Source organism: Procambarus clarkii, chromosome 18, assembly GCF_040958095.1.
Source record: "Procambarus clarkii isolate CNS0578487 chromosome 18, FALCON_Pclarkii_2.0, whole genome shotgun sequence".
Lineage (NCBI taxonomy): Eukaryota > Metazoa > Arthropoda > Malacostraca > Decapoda > Cambaridae > Procambarus > Procambarus clarkii.
Genome location: NC_091167.1, coordinates 44,105,149 through 44,118,741, shown reverse-complemented (window position 1 = coordinate 44,118,741; position 13,593 = coordinate 44,105,149). Strand labels below are relative to the sequence as shown.

The following is a 13,593-nucleotide window of genomic DNA, read 5'->3' as shown; positions in this document are numbered from 1 at the left end:
AAAGGGAACGAAGTCCCAAACCTGAACGTGGACGGATCCATTTCCGAGGCATAATCCGGGTCACGCAGGAGGTAAGCTGCAAAGGCCGCTCGCACCACACCAGGTTGGATGCGATAAGCCGAAAACCTCCGGAAGGACGGAACCGACGTACCCGGGGGAACACGGAACCGTACCCGGGGAGGGGCCTACACCAAATCCAACTCGTACGCAGAGGGGGGGAAAGAAAACCCCACTCCTTGTAACAATAAGCCCCGCTCAGTGGGAAGAAAAACCCAGGCGGGGTCCAGCGGGGCCCAAGGCCCCCAAGTCAGCCCCTCCCCAGCCTCGAGGTCCGTCACCACAGGACCCGAGGCCGAGTCCTCTCCCCAAGCCCCGACCCCACAAGACAAGGACGGAGCAGCCGGAAAAGCTGGAGGAAGAGGGGCCCACTGGTCAGACCCTGAAGCTTCGGCCGGGAGACAAGACTCGAATGCCTCTGCCGCCCCCCCGGAAGGGGCAACCCCCGAAGCTGCCCGAGTCTCGAGATCAAGTAACCCCTGCTCCGACCCCGAAACCCTCAGACGCTTCGGGGCCGGAAGCAGGGGCGGGGGACCAGAACGAACAGAAGGGGAAGGACGAGGAGGTGCGGACTGAACCAGGATCGAAGCGACCCCCACCCCCAAGTCCGGGTCTCGAAAAGCAAAGCGGGGCAGCCCCGGGGCATCCGGGGAAGCAACCAACCGAGTGCGTTGCAACAGACGAAACCTAGACTGCAACGCACGTGCCGCCTGTACCCGAATAGAATCAGAGGATTGGGTAAATTGAGTCACAAGCAAGCAGCAACACTCACAGGATTCAGGGTCGAAAGTATCACCGACCCAACAGGCAGCGTGGCAGAGGCAAAAACAATGAGGGTCACCCTGAGACAAGGGGACCGAGCAACCCTCAAACTCGCACACAGCGAGTGGGGACTCCGGGGTCACATCCATCGGACCCACGCGCCCCCTAGGGGATTCCCAGGGTCCTGAGCGTTTACTTTAAGAGGACTCGCGCTCAGGTAGTCCCAGGCAGGGTGCTGCAAACCGGCGCCCAAAACTACCAAGCAAACTTCTAAAGCTGAACCCCAGGGACGTGTACACTCACGGGGACCTAGCAGGGGGCGCCACCGATGAGAACAGTGGAAGGGCAAAAACAAACTGAATAAAATGACAGAACCCCCCACCAGGCAAAAACAAAAAGAAAAACAAAACCCAGCAAGAGGACAGCGAACCCCAAGGAACAGAGCCGGCCGCGATGTCGGGAAATACAAGCTGAGCAGCACCCTGCGCCCCTACCAGTGCAAACTGCCTCTTACCTGCCGGTAACAAGGGAGAACAGAACACCCAAGAGCCCAACAGGCGGCCGAAAAACCGAAAGGTAAAACGGACCAGCAGAGGCAGACCCCGAGGAGCCTGTGGAAGGTGGCCCCAAGCCCCAAGGGCAGTACTTACAGGGCACCTAGGGAAGGCAGCCCTAGGCACATGCAGCCCGAGTACTGAAGATAACTCCTGGCTCTCGCACCCACAAAACTAACACCACACGCAAAGCACAGTGCAGTAGCGACACCGGAGTCAGAGCACACGACCATCGCCTATAGCATCAGCCTCAAGAACTGAGGTGTGGGTAGCCGGCGCGGGGGGTCTGGGGCTCCCCCTTCCCCCTCCCGGGGAGGGGGGAGCTGCGCAGACAGCGGCGCGGCAGTGTGTGACGTCACACTAGTTTGCTTGTTTTCGGTTGGGGAGTTCTATCCACTATTTCGGTTTTAGGTAGCAATTTTAACCAGAATAGGGGTTTGTTTTGGGGCGCTTACCTTTCTGGGTGCCTGTTCCGGTCGATGGCAGACATAGAATGCTTCCACTAACACGGGGGCTTCTATAGGCCATTGCTCCCCTTGCCTCTCTGAGGGGGCCCGGTTCTGGCCGTGGTCCCCAGTAGGCCTAAGAACTCCATACACATGACTGATGCCAAAGTCTGACATTAGCATATCAGCCTGGGATAGCTCCGGGGAGCCGACGGGGCTCCCCCCAGAAAGAGGAAGAGATGCAGATTGGAACGGGTACGTCGTTCCCTATATAGGCGAAGAAAACGAATCGCGGAACTTGAGAGTCGCACCCTATCTCAAGAACGGCGAAGAAGGTTAGGTAGAGAAATAGAAACAATTGAATGGAAGCTACAAGAATCATACAGAACCCAGGAGAGGCAAAGAGAGCAAAAGGCCATCAGTGAAATAGAAAGAAATCCGAAATATTTTTTCTCCTATGCAAAATCAAGATCAAAAACCACATCTAGTATCGGGCCCCTGCGAAAGGGAGATGGAACTTTCACCGATGACAACAAAGAAATGAGCGAGCTACTGAGGATGCAGTACGACTCTGTTTTCAGCGAGCCATTAAACACACTAAAGATTGATAACCCAAATGAATTTTTCATGGATACGATACCAACATCAAATCATATATCAGACGTCACCCTATCCCCACTGGATTTTGAAGAAGCCATAAACAGTATGCCTATGCACTCTGCACCAGGCCCAGATTCTTGGAACTCCATATTCATAAAGAACTGTAAAAAACCACTATCGCAAGCCCTCCACATTCTGTGGAGACAAAGCCTAGATACTGGCGTTATTCCTGATATACTAAAAACAGCAGAGATAGCACCACTTCATAAAGGAGGAAATAAGGCAGAGGCAAAAAATTACAGACCGATAGCGCTAACATCGCACATCATAAAAATTTTTGAGAGAGTGCTAAGAAGTAAAATCACAAAATACATGGAATCACAGCAACTCCATAACCCCGGACAACATGGTTTCAGAACAGGGCGCTCTTGCCTGTCGCAATTGCTGGACCACTATGATATGGCATTAGATGCTATGGAAGACAAACATAACGCGGATGTAATTTACACAGATTTCGCAAAAGCTTTCGATAAATGTGACCATGGTGTTATTGCACATAAAATGCGTTCAAAAGGAATTACCGGAAAAATAGGCAGATGGATCTACAATTTCCTGACCAACAGAATCCAATGTGTAATAGTCAACAAAATAAAATCCAGCCCATCAACCGTGAAGAGCTCAGTCCCCCAGGGTACTGTGCTTGCTCCAGTACTTTTTCTCATCCTCATTTCGGACATAGACAAGAACACAACATATAGCACTGTATCATCCTTTGCAGATGACACTAGGATCTTCATGAGAGTAGGCAACATAGAGGACACGGCGAACCTCCAGTCAGATGTAGATCAGGTCTTTCTATGGGCTACAGAAAATAATATGGTGTTTAACGAAGATAAGTTCCAGCTCATGCGCTATGGAAAAAATGAAAATATAAAAACGGAAACCACGTACAAAACTCAGGCAAATCATAACATAGAACGAAAAGGCAATGTAAAGGATCTGGGTGTACTCATGTCGGAAGACCTTACCTTTAAAGAACACAATAAAGTAGCCGTCACAACTGCAAGAAAAATGACAGGTTGGATAACAAGAACTTTTCACACTAGAGATGCTATACCGATGATGATACTTTTCAAAACGCTTGTGCTCTCTAGAGTGGAGTACTGCTGCACAATGACAGCACCTTTCAAAGCTGGAGAAATTACTGACCTGGAGAGCGTGCAGAGATCCTTTACTGCTAGAATCCACTCAGTAAAGCATCTAAACTATTGGGACCGACTAAAGAGCCTAAAACTGTACTCCCTTGAGCGCAGGCGGGAGAGGTACATAATAATTTACACGTGGAAAATATTAGAGGGGCTGGTCCCAAACCTGCACACAGAAATAACATCACATGAGACCAGAAGACATGGCAGGATGTGCAGAATACCCCCGTTGAAAAACAGAGGTGCAACTGGTACTCTGAGAGAGAACTCTATCAACATCAGAGGTCCGAGACTGTTCAACACGCTTCCACTACACATAAGGGGCATAACTGGCCGACCCCTCACAGTGTTCAAGAGAGAACTGGATAAGCACCTCCAAAGGATACCTGATCAACCAGGCTGTGACTCGTACGTCAGGCTGCGAGCAGCCGCGTCCAACAGCCTGGTTGATCAGTCCGGCAACCAGGAGGCCTGGTTGACGACCGGGCCGCGAGGATGCTAAGCCCCGGAAGCACCTCAAGGTAACCTCAAGGTAAGGAGCAGCTATGTCTTTCTGAAGATGAGGTATCCATGCCTGGATGCAATAATCCAGGTGGGGGTGCACCAGAGATTTATACAATTAAACAACTATTTCTTTTTCTTTAACCCTTTAACTGCGCGGTCTATAAATATGACCCCCCCCCCCCAGTGCGCAAGAAATAAATTCTCGGGAAAAAATTCTTTTTTGTTCTGAAAGTGTCAAAAACCCCTCTCTGTAAATGGGTATAGCAACAGAATTTCGAAATTGTACTTACTTTGGCTGCTATGGGGTCCGTAAGGTGGCGAGTGACGTCATCATTCCCCGTGCGCCCGTGCCGTCAGCTCCCGGGGCCGGTGGGGCGCACGAATTGCCGCGAATATATTTTTGTTCATTTTTTGCGCACAGTTCCAAATACATTTTATTTGTTTTTACGTGCTAATCCTATGTATAATGAACACGTACACTACAATATGGCAGTAAAACATCCGTACTGTCCAAGGACACTGTGTTACGTGCATGACACTTGTGTACACATGTTGCACATATTTACCATGTATCATGCTAATTTATGTATATATATATAATCTATTTACAGACTATACACTGTCACACACTATATACATTCACCATCAACACATTCAGAACATCGCAAGTGTGAGCAGCCACACCCAGCCAGCCCTCCCTCACTCCTCCAACATTGTATTCGCCAACATTGCTCCTCCCATCATACAGTTATTAACACCAATGTTTCATGTTCATTTATGTATACTTACAACATATGTACACACTATATACATTTACCATCAACACATTCAAAACATCGCGAGTGTGAGCAGCCACACCCAGACAGGCCCTCCCTCACTCCAACATCTTACTCGCCAACATTGCTCCTCCCACCATACTGTTATTGTTTTAATTACACTATTTACACATGTTACTATATACTTATCTACATGTTTTATTTACCAGAACTATGCAAGTAAGCCGGTATTGTGTCCAAATAGTACAGTGGCCATCATACACTGCATGAGAAATCACACAGCAGACAGCAGACGACGCTACAGATTACGACATCACCTCCCTCACCAAAATAGCTCCACTCAACATACTCCTGTTGCTGTTATTACACTATACACACACACACACTGTATATACCCATGTACATGTGTGTTCCCCATAGCGAACCACGAAGCTAGTATGGTGAGCAAAACAAGAGTGGTTGCCACACAGTGTGGAGGCTACCTCAATTCTCTCCCTTCCTCACCAAAATTTCTCCTTCCACAATACTACGCACAACGCTAATTATAACCACAATCCTGGTCACTAATTTCTGTAAATGAATAATTGACCACAAGTTTATTTTGAAAAGGAACCTAAGAAGTGATTTGAAGATTCCTAGATGAACGAAATAATGCTGTGGTGCTGTGGCTAGCGCTATGAGCATTGTGAACAGCATTGGACCACTGATATTTGAACATTGTACCCAGTCATTATCAAACTCAGGCTCTTCTATAATACTATCATGGCTAAATAATACAAGTTATATATATATTTTGACATTATTAGGCTATGCTGTGGTCACGCGCTGAACAGCAGAGCTGTGAGCTCATACTGCGAGCGCCAGCCTTGGTTATTCACTCACTACTGAGGCTCTTACACCCGGCAATGTGGACCATGATTTTCTTTTAAGATGGCGTCTGTTTACAAGAGCCCTGAGGAAGCTGATGTGAACCCTATGTAGCTGCGGGAGTTTTGAATGGAACGTGAAAAAGAAAAACACCCGGAGGCGCGTTGCGCACCCGAAGCCTGGGCCTGCAGGCACGTTGCACAGTTAAAGGGTTAAAGTGAAGGCACACTTGATTATTCCCAGGGTTTGGTTTTCTTTTTTTTTTTTTTTTTACTGCTGCTCTCACTTGTGCAACTTTTAATGAATGATGGATTCTGACTCCAAGTCCTTTTCCTCATCTATCTGTTGTAAGGTAGTGCTATCAATTTGATAGTTGTGATGTGGATTGTTGTGCCCCACAGGCAAGGTCTTGCATTTTTTACATCAAAAAGCATTTGCCAGTCATCTGACCATTTGTGGAGTTCATGTAGATCTCTTTGTAAGGTCTCAATATCACACCTTCACTTCCCACTCTACCATAGATTTTAGTGTCATCTGCAAATTTGATGATGTGGTTTGTAATATTCTCATCTATGTCATTGAATGTATATGACAATAAGGGTTGGCCCCAAAATGGATCCCTGTGGCACCCTGCTTAGCACATTTCCCCAGTCAGATTCATTCCCATTTACCACTGACCTTTTGTTTTCTGTGTTTTAACCCTTGTTTTATTCATTCCAGTATTCTCCCATTTATTCCATATGCCTGTAATTTCATTGCAAGTCTCTCGTGTGGTACCTTGTCATAAGCTTTAGCTTATGTAAGCTCCATGTAAGCTACATCTACCGGAAGTCCTTTGTCTGAATAGCCGGTTACTGTTTCCAGAAATGTGAGGAGGTTAGTAAGGTTTTTAACAAACCATGTTGCGTTGATTTTATAAGATTGTTCTCTGTGAGATGTATGATTCCTTTCCTTAGGATTCTCTATAAGCTTGCAGATGTGTGATGTCAAGCTGATCAGATGGTAGTTTTCTGTCGAGCTCTTTCTGCCTTTTTTTTTTTAAATATGGGTAACATTTGCGTATTTCCAATCCAGGGGAACTATCCCTTGGTCCAGGGATTTTCTGAAAAAGAGTTTCAGTGGCAAACATAGTGTATTTGCCAGTTCCTGTACGACTTTGAATTGAAATTCCATCCACACCTGGAGCTCTTGAGTCTTTTAGTTTGTCAATGCTCTTCCTGATTTTGTCGCATGTAATAGGTATATCCCTTAATTCATTCCATTCCCATCATCCACACGAATGTTTGAAGGAGGTGATGTCGTTCAATCTTTCTAGTGTGAACGCTAATGTAAAGTATTCATTCAGAGTGTTTGCTGCCCTCTTATCATCCAATATAACTTTGTTAGTCTCATCTCTTAGGGGTCCTATAGAGTACTTTGTTTTGGTTTTACTTCGTATATATGTATAGAATGATTTTGGATCATCCTTTATATTTCGGGCAAGTTTTCTTTCGTAGTTTCCTTTGGCTAATCTGATTTACTGGGTAGCTGAATTTAATGCCCTTTTATATATCTCATAATCCATGATGTTCATCGTGGATTTATTCCATCTCCAGAGATTCCTTTTAGTTATTAATGCTCTTTTTACTACTTGTGTCATCCATCTTGTTCCCATTCCTTTCTTTCTCCCTTTTGGCACATATCTTTGAAAGAGTTCAGTACTAATCTTTTTGAAATTTCCCCTATGATATTTCCATGCCATGATCACCTATCAGCTCCCTCCATGGGGTGTTTTGCAATTCCTCTCTCATTCCCTGATAGTTTCCTCAATGGTAATCTAGGTCATCATCCTGGATCTTTACGATAGTTTCTGTAATTATATTCCATCTTAGAATATTGTGATCACACGATGGGGTGAACTTTTTTCCTACTTGAATTTGATCGACCAGTGCCCTCTTCTGATGTTAGCACAAGGTCCAGAATGCTGTTACCTCAAGTGGGCTCTACCACATGTTGTATGATAAATGAGTCCTGTACCAAATCTAGAAATTCATCTCCTGCTTGCGATGTCAGATTTACCCAATTTATTGTCTCACAGTTAAAATCACCCATTATAAGAGTTTGAGTTTGTGATGCAGCATTGATCACATTATGCAGTAACTTCCTCTGATGTTGCTGTGTAAGTCCAGTAGCATACTCCCACTGTCAGTATGTTACCATCTTGAGCTAGTATATTGCACCATACAGACAGAAGAACCAATGGTGTTCAGGTCCTCCTTCACATGAAGCAGTACACCACCTGCTCTTGTTGTTCTGTCCTTTCTGAACGGTGGATGATACCCTGGGATGAGGAATTCCCCTTTAATAATGTTCTCTCGTCCCCATGTTTCACTTATGCCAATGATGTCTGCATTCTCAGCTTCAGCATATGCACACAATGCCTCACACTTATTGACCAGGTACATGGCATTAGTGTAGAAGCACTTTAAATTTCTTTCGTTGTTCAAATTGGGCTGAGAGATAGCTCCTAGATTCTGCACATTATTATTCTGTTCGTTGTCATTCTGGTTTTGTGCTTGTTTGTCTCCCAAGATATATAGGGTTAGTTCTGCCTGGCTGGGTGGGGGACCACGTCCTTTCCTTGATCTACTATTTTGATCACCCGTCCTCTCCTGATCACTAGCTTTTAATCTTTGTTTGCATCTAGGTTCCTTAACTCCTTTAACATTATATATTGTATTTTAACAGCTTTAATGCAAGTTCACCAAGTGCCTTCTGAATATTGTATTAAGACTTTCAGAAGTCTATCAAACTGGCAAAAAAAAACAGCGTTGAATGTAATGAAACGCCATTTTTATGGGTAAGCCCCCGGACACTCCCAGGAGCTTATCAAGCTAATGTATGTTATATTAGACCGTGACATTAGCTAAGGAGTTCAGACCTACCAGGGACCAGCGCCAGAACCTGGCCCCTTCAGAGAGATTTCAGGGGACCAATGGCCCTAGGAAAACCCCCTTGTGGTTGGGGTTTTCGCCGTGGAGGTCTGACACCCCCCCTGTCCCCCTTCTGGGGAGGGGGGGAGGTTGCACAGATGGATGCACGGCAGTTGTGATGTAATGTTTGTTTCCTTGTTTTTGATTGGGGAGTTCTGTTTGCTAGTTCGCTTTCGGTTTGCAATTTTTGACCAGCAGTAGTTTGTTTTCAAATTCCTACCTTTCTGGGTGCCTGACCTGATAGATGGCAGATAAAGACTGCTTCCAATGACAGAGGGGTGTCTTTAGGCCATTGCTCCTCGTGCCTCTCTTGAGGGGGCCAGGTTCTGGCTCTGGTTCCCAGTAGGCTTAAAAGTCCTTCGAATGACTGTTGCCACGGTCTAATATATACACAACAGCCCGTATAGCTCCGGGGAGACAAAGGGGATCTCCACAGAAAAGTGGTTATCAGCTTTTTGTACAAAGGGACATAAGAAATATTGCCATTGGGCAATGTATTTATATGGATTTGTTATAAAATACAGCATAATAACATACTACTCATTATTTTATGTGCAATCTGGTCCTCCAGGCAGCACCAGCTGCATATCCACTTTGTGGACCCTCTTACTATTATTATTCTTCTTTGTGTGTCGGACAGGTGCTTTATAGCCTGATTACCAGTAAATAGGAGGTGTTATTGTTATTATCAGTACCGGTTGCTGCCCATAGTGCACTCATTTAATTTTAAATAATTTGTAAACAATTAATTTCTTAACATATTGGGATGAAATTTTCATGACACTGATGCCAAATAATAGGAGATTTGTTTAAAATTCTTCATTATATTTCACATTTGGAAAAAATACTCCTCAGTCACAGGGCCCCTTAAGTATGTCTGACTCAAAATTAATTAGTGGCCTCCCATGATTGCTTTGAGACATCACTGAGCTACTGGAACCATAGGGTCAACACTGGCATTCAAACATTGACACATGTAAATTTTTTTATGATGATCATAGTGCACTAAACTATCAACACAATGATGATAATAGTACTTTGAGGGTTCAAACTCAACACACTACATACATTTTTAAATAGAATAAATCTAACACCACAAAATACACAAAATTAATACAGTACTAAATATTAACAAATATTAGTATACCTTTTTCTTGTCTGGTAAAACAAAAGGGTATACTCCTTCTAAGTACAGATTTCTACAAGCTGATTTCTTATCTGTTGTATTTTGAAGGTTGTGCAGTGCCCGCCAAGCAGGTAAAAATATCTGGGATTCCTTGTTATTAGCACAATGTTTGAGGGTATCCACCAAACCTGTAAAAAAAAACCAGCATTGAATGTAATGAAACACCATTTTCTGAGTGAAACCCAGAGGCTTCCCAGGTCTCACATATCCATATATCCAGGCTGATATGTAACTATTAGCTATCTAGCATCAAAGTGCAAGGAGTTCTTGCCTTCCGGGGACAACGAACCAGAATCTGGACCCCTCAAAGAGGCACGAGGAGCAATGGACTATAGAAACCCCCATGTGGTTGGAAGCATTCTATATTTGCCATCAACTGGATCTGTCATCCAGAAAGGTAGGTTTCCCAAAACAAACCCCCTATTCTGGTGAAAAAAATTGCTACCAAAAGCCAAACAAGTGGACAGAACTCCCCAAATAAAAACTAGCAACTAGCACGGCATCATCACGTTGCCGCATCGCCGTCTGAGCAACCCCCCCCCCCTCCCCGGAAGGGAAAAGAGGGGAGCTCCAGACCCTCGTGCCGGTGATCCAACCAGCAGTTCTTAGGTTAGATGTCAAAAACATGCAAAAACACAGCCTACCGGAGGGAGGCTTTGTCTGCCAGCTATCAGGTCAGGCACCCAGAAAGGTAGGAATGTCAAAACAAACTACTGCTGGCTAAAAAATTGCAAACCAAAAGCTGAAAAAGCAAACAAAACTCCCCAATCAAAAACCGGGAAACAAACTTAACGTCACCACAACCGCCGCGCATCCGTCTGCGCATCCCCCTCCCCAGGAGGGGGGACAGGAGGGGGGTCCCAGACCTCCACGCCGGCAATTCTCCCCAGTTCAGAGACTGAGTATCAAAAATGCGAAAAACCGTCGACCGGAGGGAGGGAGGGATGCTGGGGAGTCTCCAGGTCTCACTCAGAAAATGGCGTTTCATTACATTCAATGCTGGTTTTCTGGGGGAAGCCCCGTCGGCTCCCCGGAGCTACCTCACCAAAGATAAGGAAAAGAGGGGAAGGAACCGGGAGGCGGATGCCATGCGCCCTAACTCAAAAACAAGACAACTGGCAAACCAAAGGACCCTGCAGATGACCCAGGAAACCCAAACCTCAGACCAGGGAGGAAGGAAGGGAACTCGGGTAAACCAAAGCGTCCCCACGGCCACAGAGGCCAAGACGCGCAGAGAACAGCAGAGCAGCAACCAAACAGAACACACAATGCACCCTTGGCCCGACCAACCAAGCATCAAGTACCCCTCCAGAAAGCAGCAGACCCAATCCCTGCCAGAAAAAAGGAGACCGCTGCAAATGAACAACCGACCACCAGGACCACAACGAGCAAAAAATCTCATGCGCCGGAGGAGAGCCTGCAGCTCCCCGGCCCAACCCCCAGAGGCCAACACCAACAGGAAAAACAAACCTGAACCGAAGAGACTACAACAAAACTGAGGAGAGAGAAGAACACCCAGGCCAACGACCAGGAGGGCACTGGAGGTGCACGAGCAGGCCGGAGGTGAAACAATGCACAAGACAGCTTGTGGAACGGGGCAGAAGGAACATCAACATTAAACTCAAGCTGGAGTGGCTCCACCAGTGCCATACAATACTTGGCATAAGATGATGGTCCTGGAACACCCATGAAGGGAAGGAAAAACAACCCAATCAGAGACTGAAATACACCTACACAGTGATAGGAAAAAACGGAAGGACTGCCAGGAAACCGCATACTGCCGACGAGATGAAGCACGCAGGTGGGAGACAAACAACGAAGCCACCTGCGCCTCATACAAGTGATGATAGACTTGAGTCAGAAACTCCAGATGTGAAGACTCGAGGAGAAGAATGAACCAGCCTCGTTCTGGGCTAGACCGATCTGCTGAAAGAGGTGGAGCCATGGGAAAACTCCTGGATTCGAACACCGAGCATGCAGTGCCAGAAACCCAAGGTTGAGCCGGCCACCAAGGAGCCAGAAGGACAACTTTCCCCTAGTAAGTCTCTATGCGAGCCAGGACCTGGAACAACAGCTGAACTAGGGAAAAAGGTACAAGTACCTCTTTACAAGAGGTACCTCCCCCAGCCCCCTGAGAGGGAACCAGATAGATCCCCGCCAGTTCACCAAAAACCCAAACCGGGTGAGCTGGGAAACAACCAAATCCCTGGCAATCAGACACACGGACTGGCCGGGAGCCCAAACCCGCCAGTCGTCGTGGGAGGCCAGAACCCGGACACCTAACAGATGCAGGCGGGCTACCACTGACCTCAGTGAGGCGTATTAAAATACGAGGCTCCAGATTCAAGCAGAATGAAAGGCAACAAAAGCGGTAACCTTGATGCCCCACAACAAAACTGAGCCAGTCCCTGAACCTCAGATGAAACGGGACGTGCCAATATGCATCCCTGAGGTCCAGGGACACCACCCAAGCGCCCGGCTCTAATAGAAGACGAACCTGGGACAGAGGAGACATCTGAAAACAGGGCAATAAACCCATGGCTGCAGACGGGGCAAGTCCAGAACGAACCGGAGGTCCATGCAGACCTGCAACAGGACCAGAAACAGGTGAAAACCCACCTGAGAGACGAGGATGGTTCGACCACGCCTAAGCGAACCCACACCGAGAAGTCTTGACAGAGCGCAGGAGAAGAAGCCTGCCCCGCCAGCCCCGAACCTCCCGAAGGAGGAGGACCCACCCAATGCCACTGCAGGCCACACAAAGTGACCCGAAGGGCCCACAATCATGGGATCAGGTAGGAGCAAACAGACCGAGCCTCCCTCTCCTCTCCAATGCCTCGTCAATGGGACGAACTGCAAAAGGGCCAACACACCTGAAGAGAACCTAAGTGGCGCACAGGGCGATCCCTGCCCTGAACAAAAAAAGATGGAACCGAAGGCTGTGCCAGCCCCGAATCTGGCTCTATCAGCCTACCACAAGGAGAAGAACCCCGAGCCCTGGCACGACCCTTCTGGGAGGGCCCCCCACGAGCATCCTCCAGAGGACAAACAGGCCCGACATAGGACAACAACGAGCCGAAGCCGCTTGCAGATACAGTACTACACAACCGCAGACTCTACCAAACAGCGATGGACAAAAAGGCAAAGATGACCTAAGAGTCAGGGCCCAAGCGAAATCCAAGAAGCTAGTACCGATAGCCGAAACATGAAGGGAGAAGCAAAAACTGTGAACCTGCACTGCCATCTGAGCCTTCCCCCACGCATGGGTGCGGGACTGACAGAACATGTGCCAAGCCTCCAACGAGAAAGCGGGGAGTCTGCCAACCAGGACGATGCCAGAACTTCGTAACGAACCCAGTATGGACACGGCAATCCATACACGAAGGAACACGGTTGCACCACAAAAGCATAAGTCGGGCCGCACAGGAGGAAAGCCGCAAGGGCTTCCCACACCACACGAGACGGGACGCAGGAAGCCGAAAACCTCCGGAAGAACAGGACCAAGGAACCCACAGGATCACTGAACCGAACCCGGGGAGGGGCAGATGCCAATTCCAAGTCTTACAAGAAGGGAGTGAAAAGAACCCCCGCCATGCAACCCAAGCCCCGTTCCAAGGGTACAAAAACCCAGGTAGGGACCAACGGAGCCTAAGGCCCCCAAATC

At 47.3% G+C, this 13,593-nt stretch overlaps 1 protein-coding gene across 4 annotated transcripts in view; it reads right to left on the bottom strand.

Annotated features, from left to right (window-relative positions):
• LOC123754647 (protein SERAC1) overlaps nucleotides 1-13,593 on the bottom strand; it is a 91,026-nt gene that overhangs the window by 50,414 nt on the left and 27,019 nt on the right. For all 4 annotated transcript variants that reach the window (XM_069326568.1, XM_069326571.1, XM_069326569.1 and 1 more), the window contains one exon: nucleotides 9,891-10,057. In XM_069326568.1, the coding sequence (XP_069182669.1) occupies nucleotides 9,891-10,057 (167 nt within the window). The remainder of the gene's footprint in view (nucleotides 1-9,890; nucleotides 10,058-13,593) is intronic.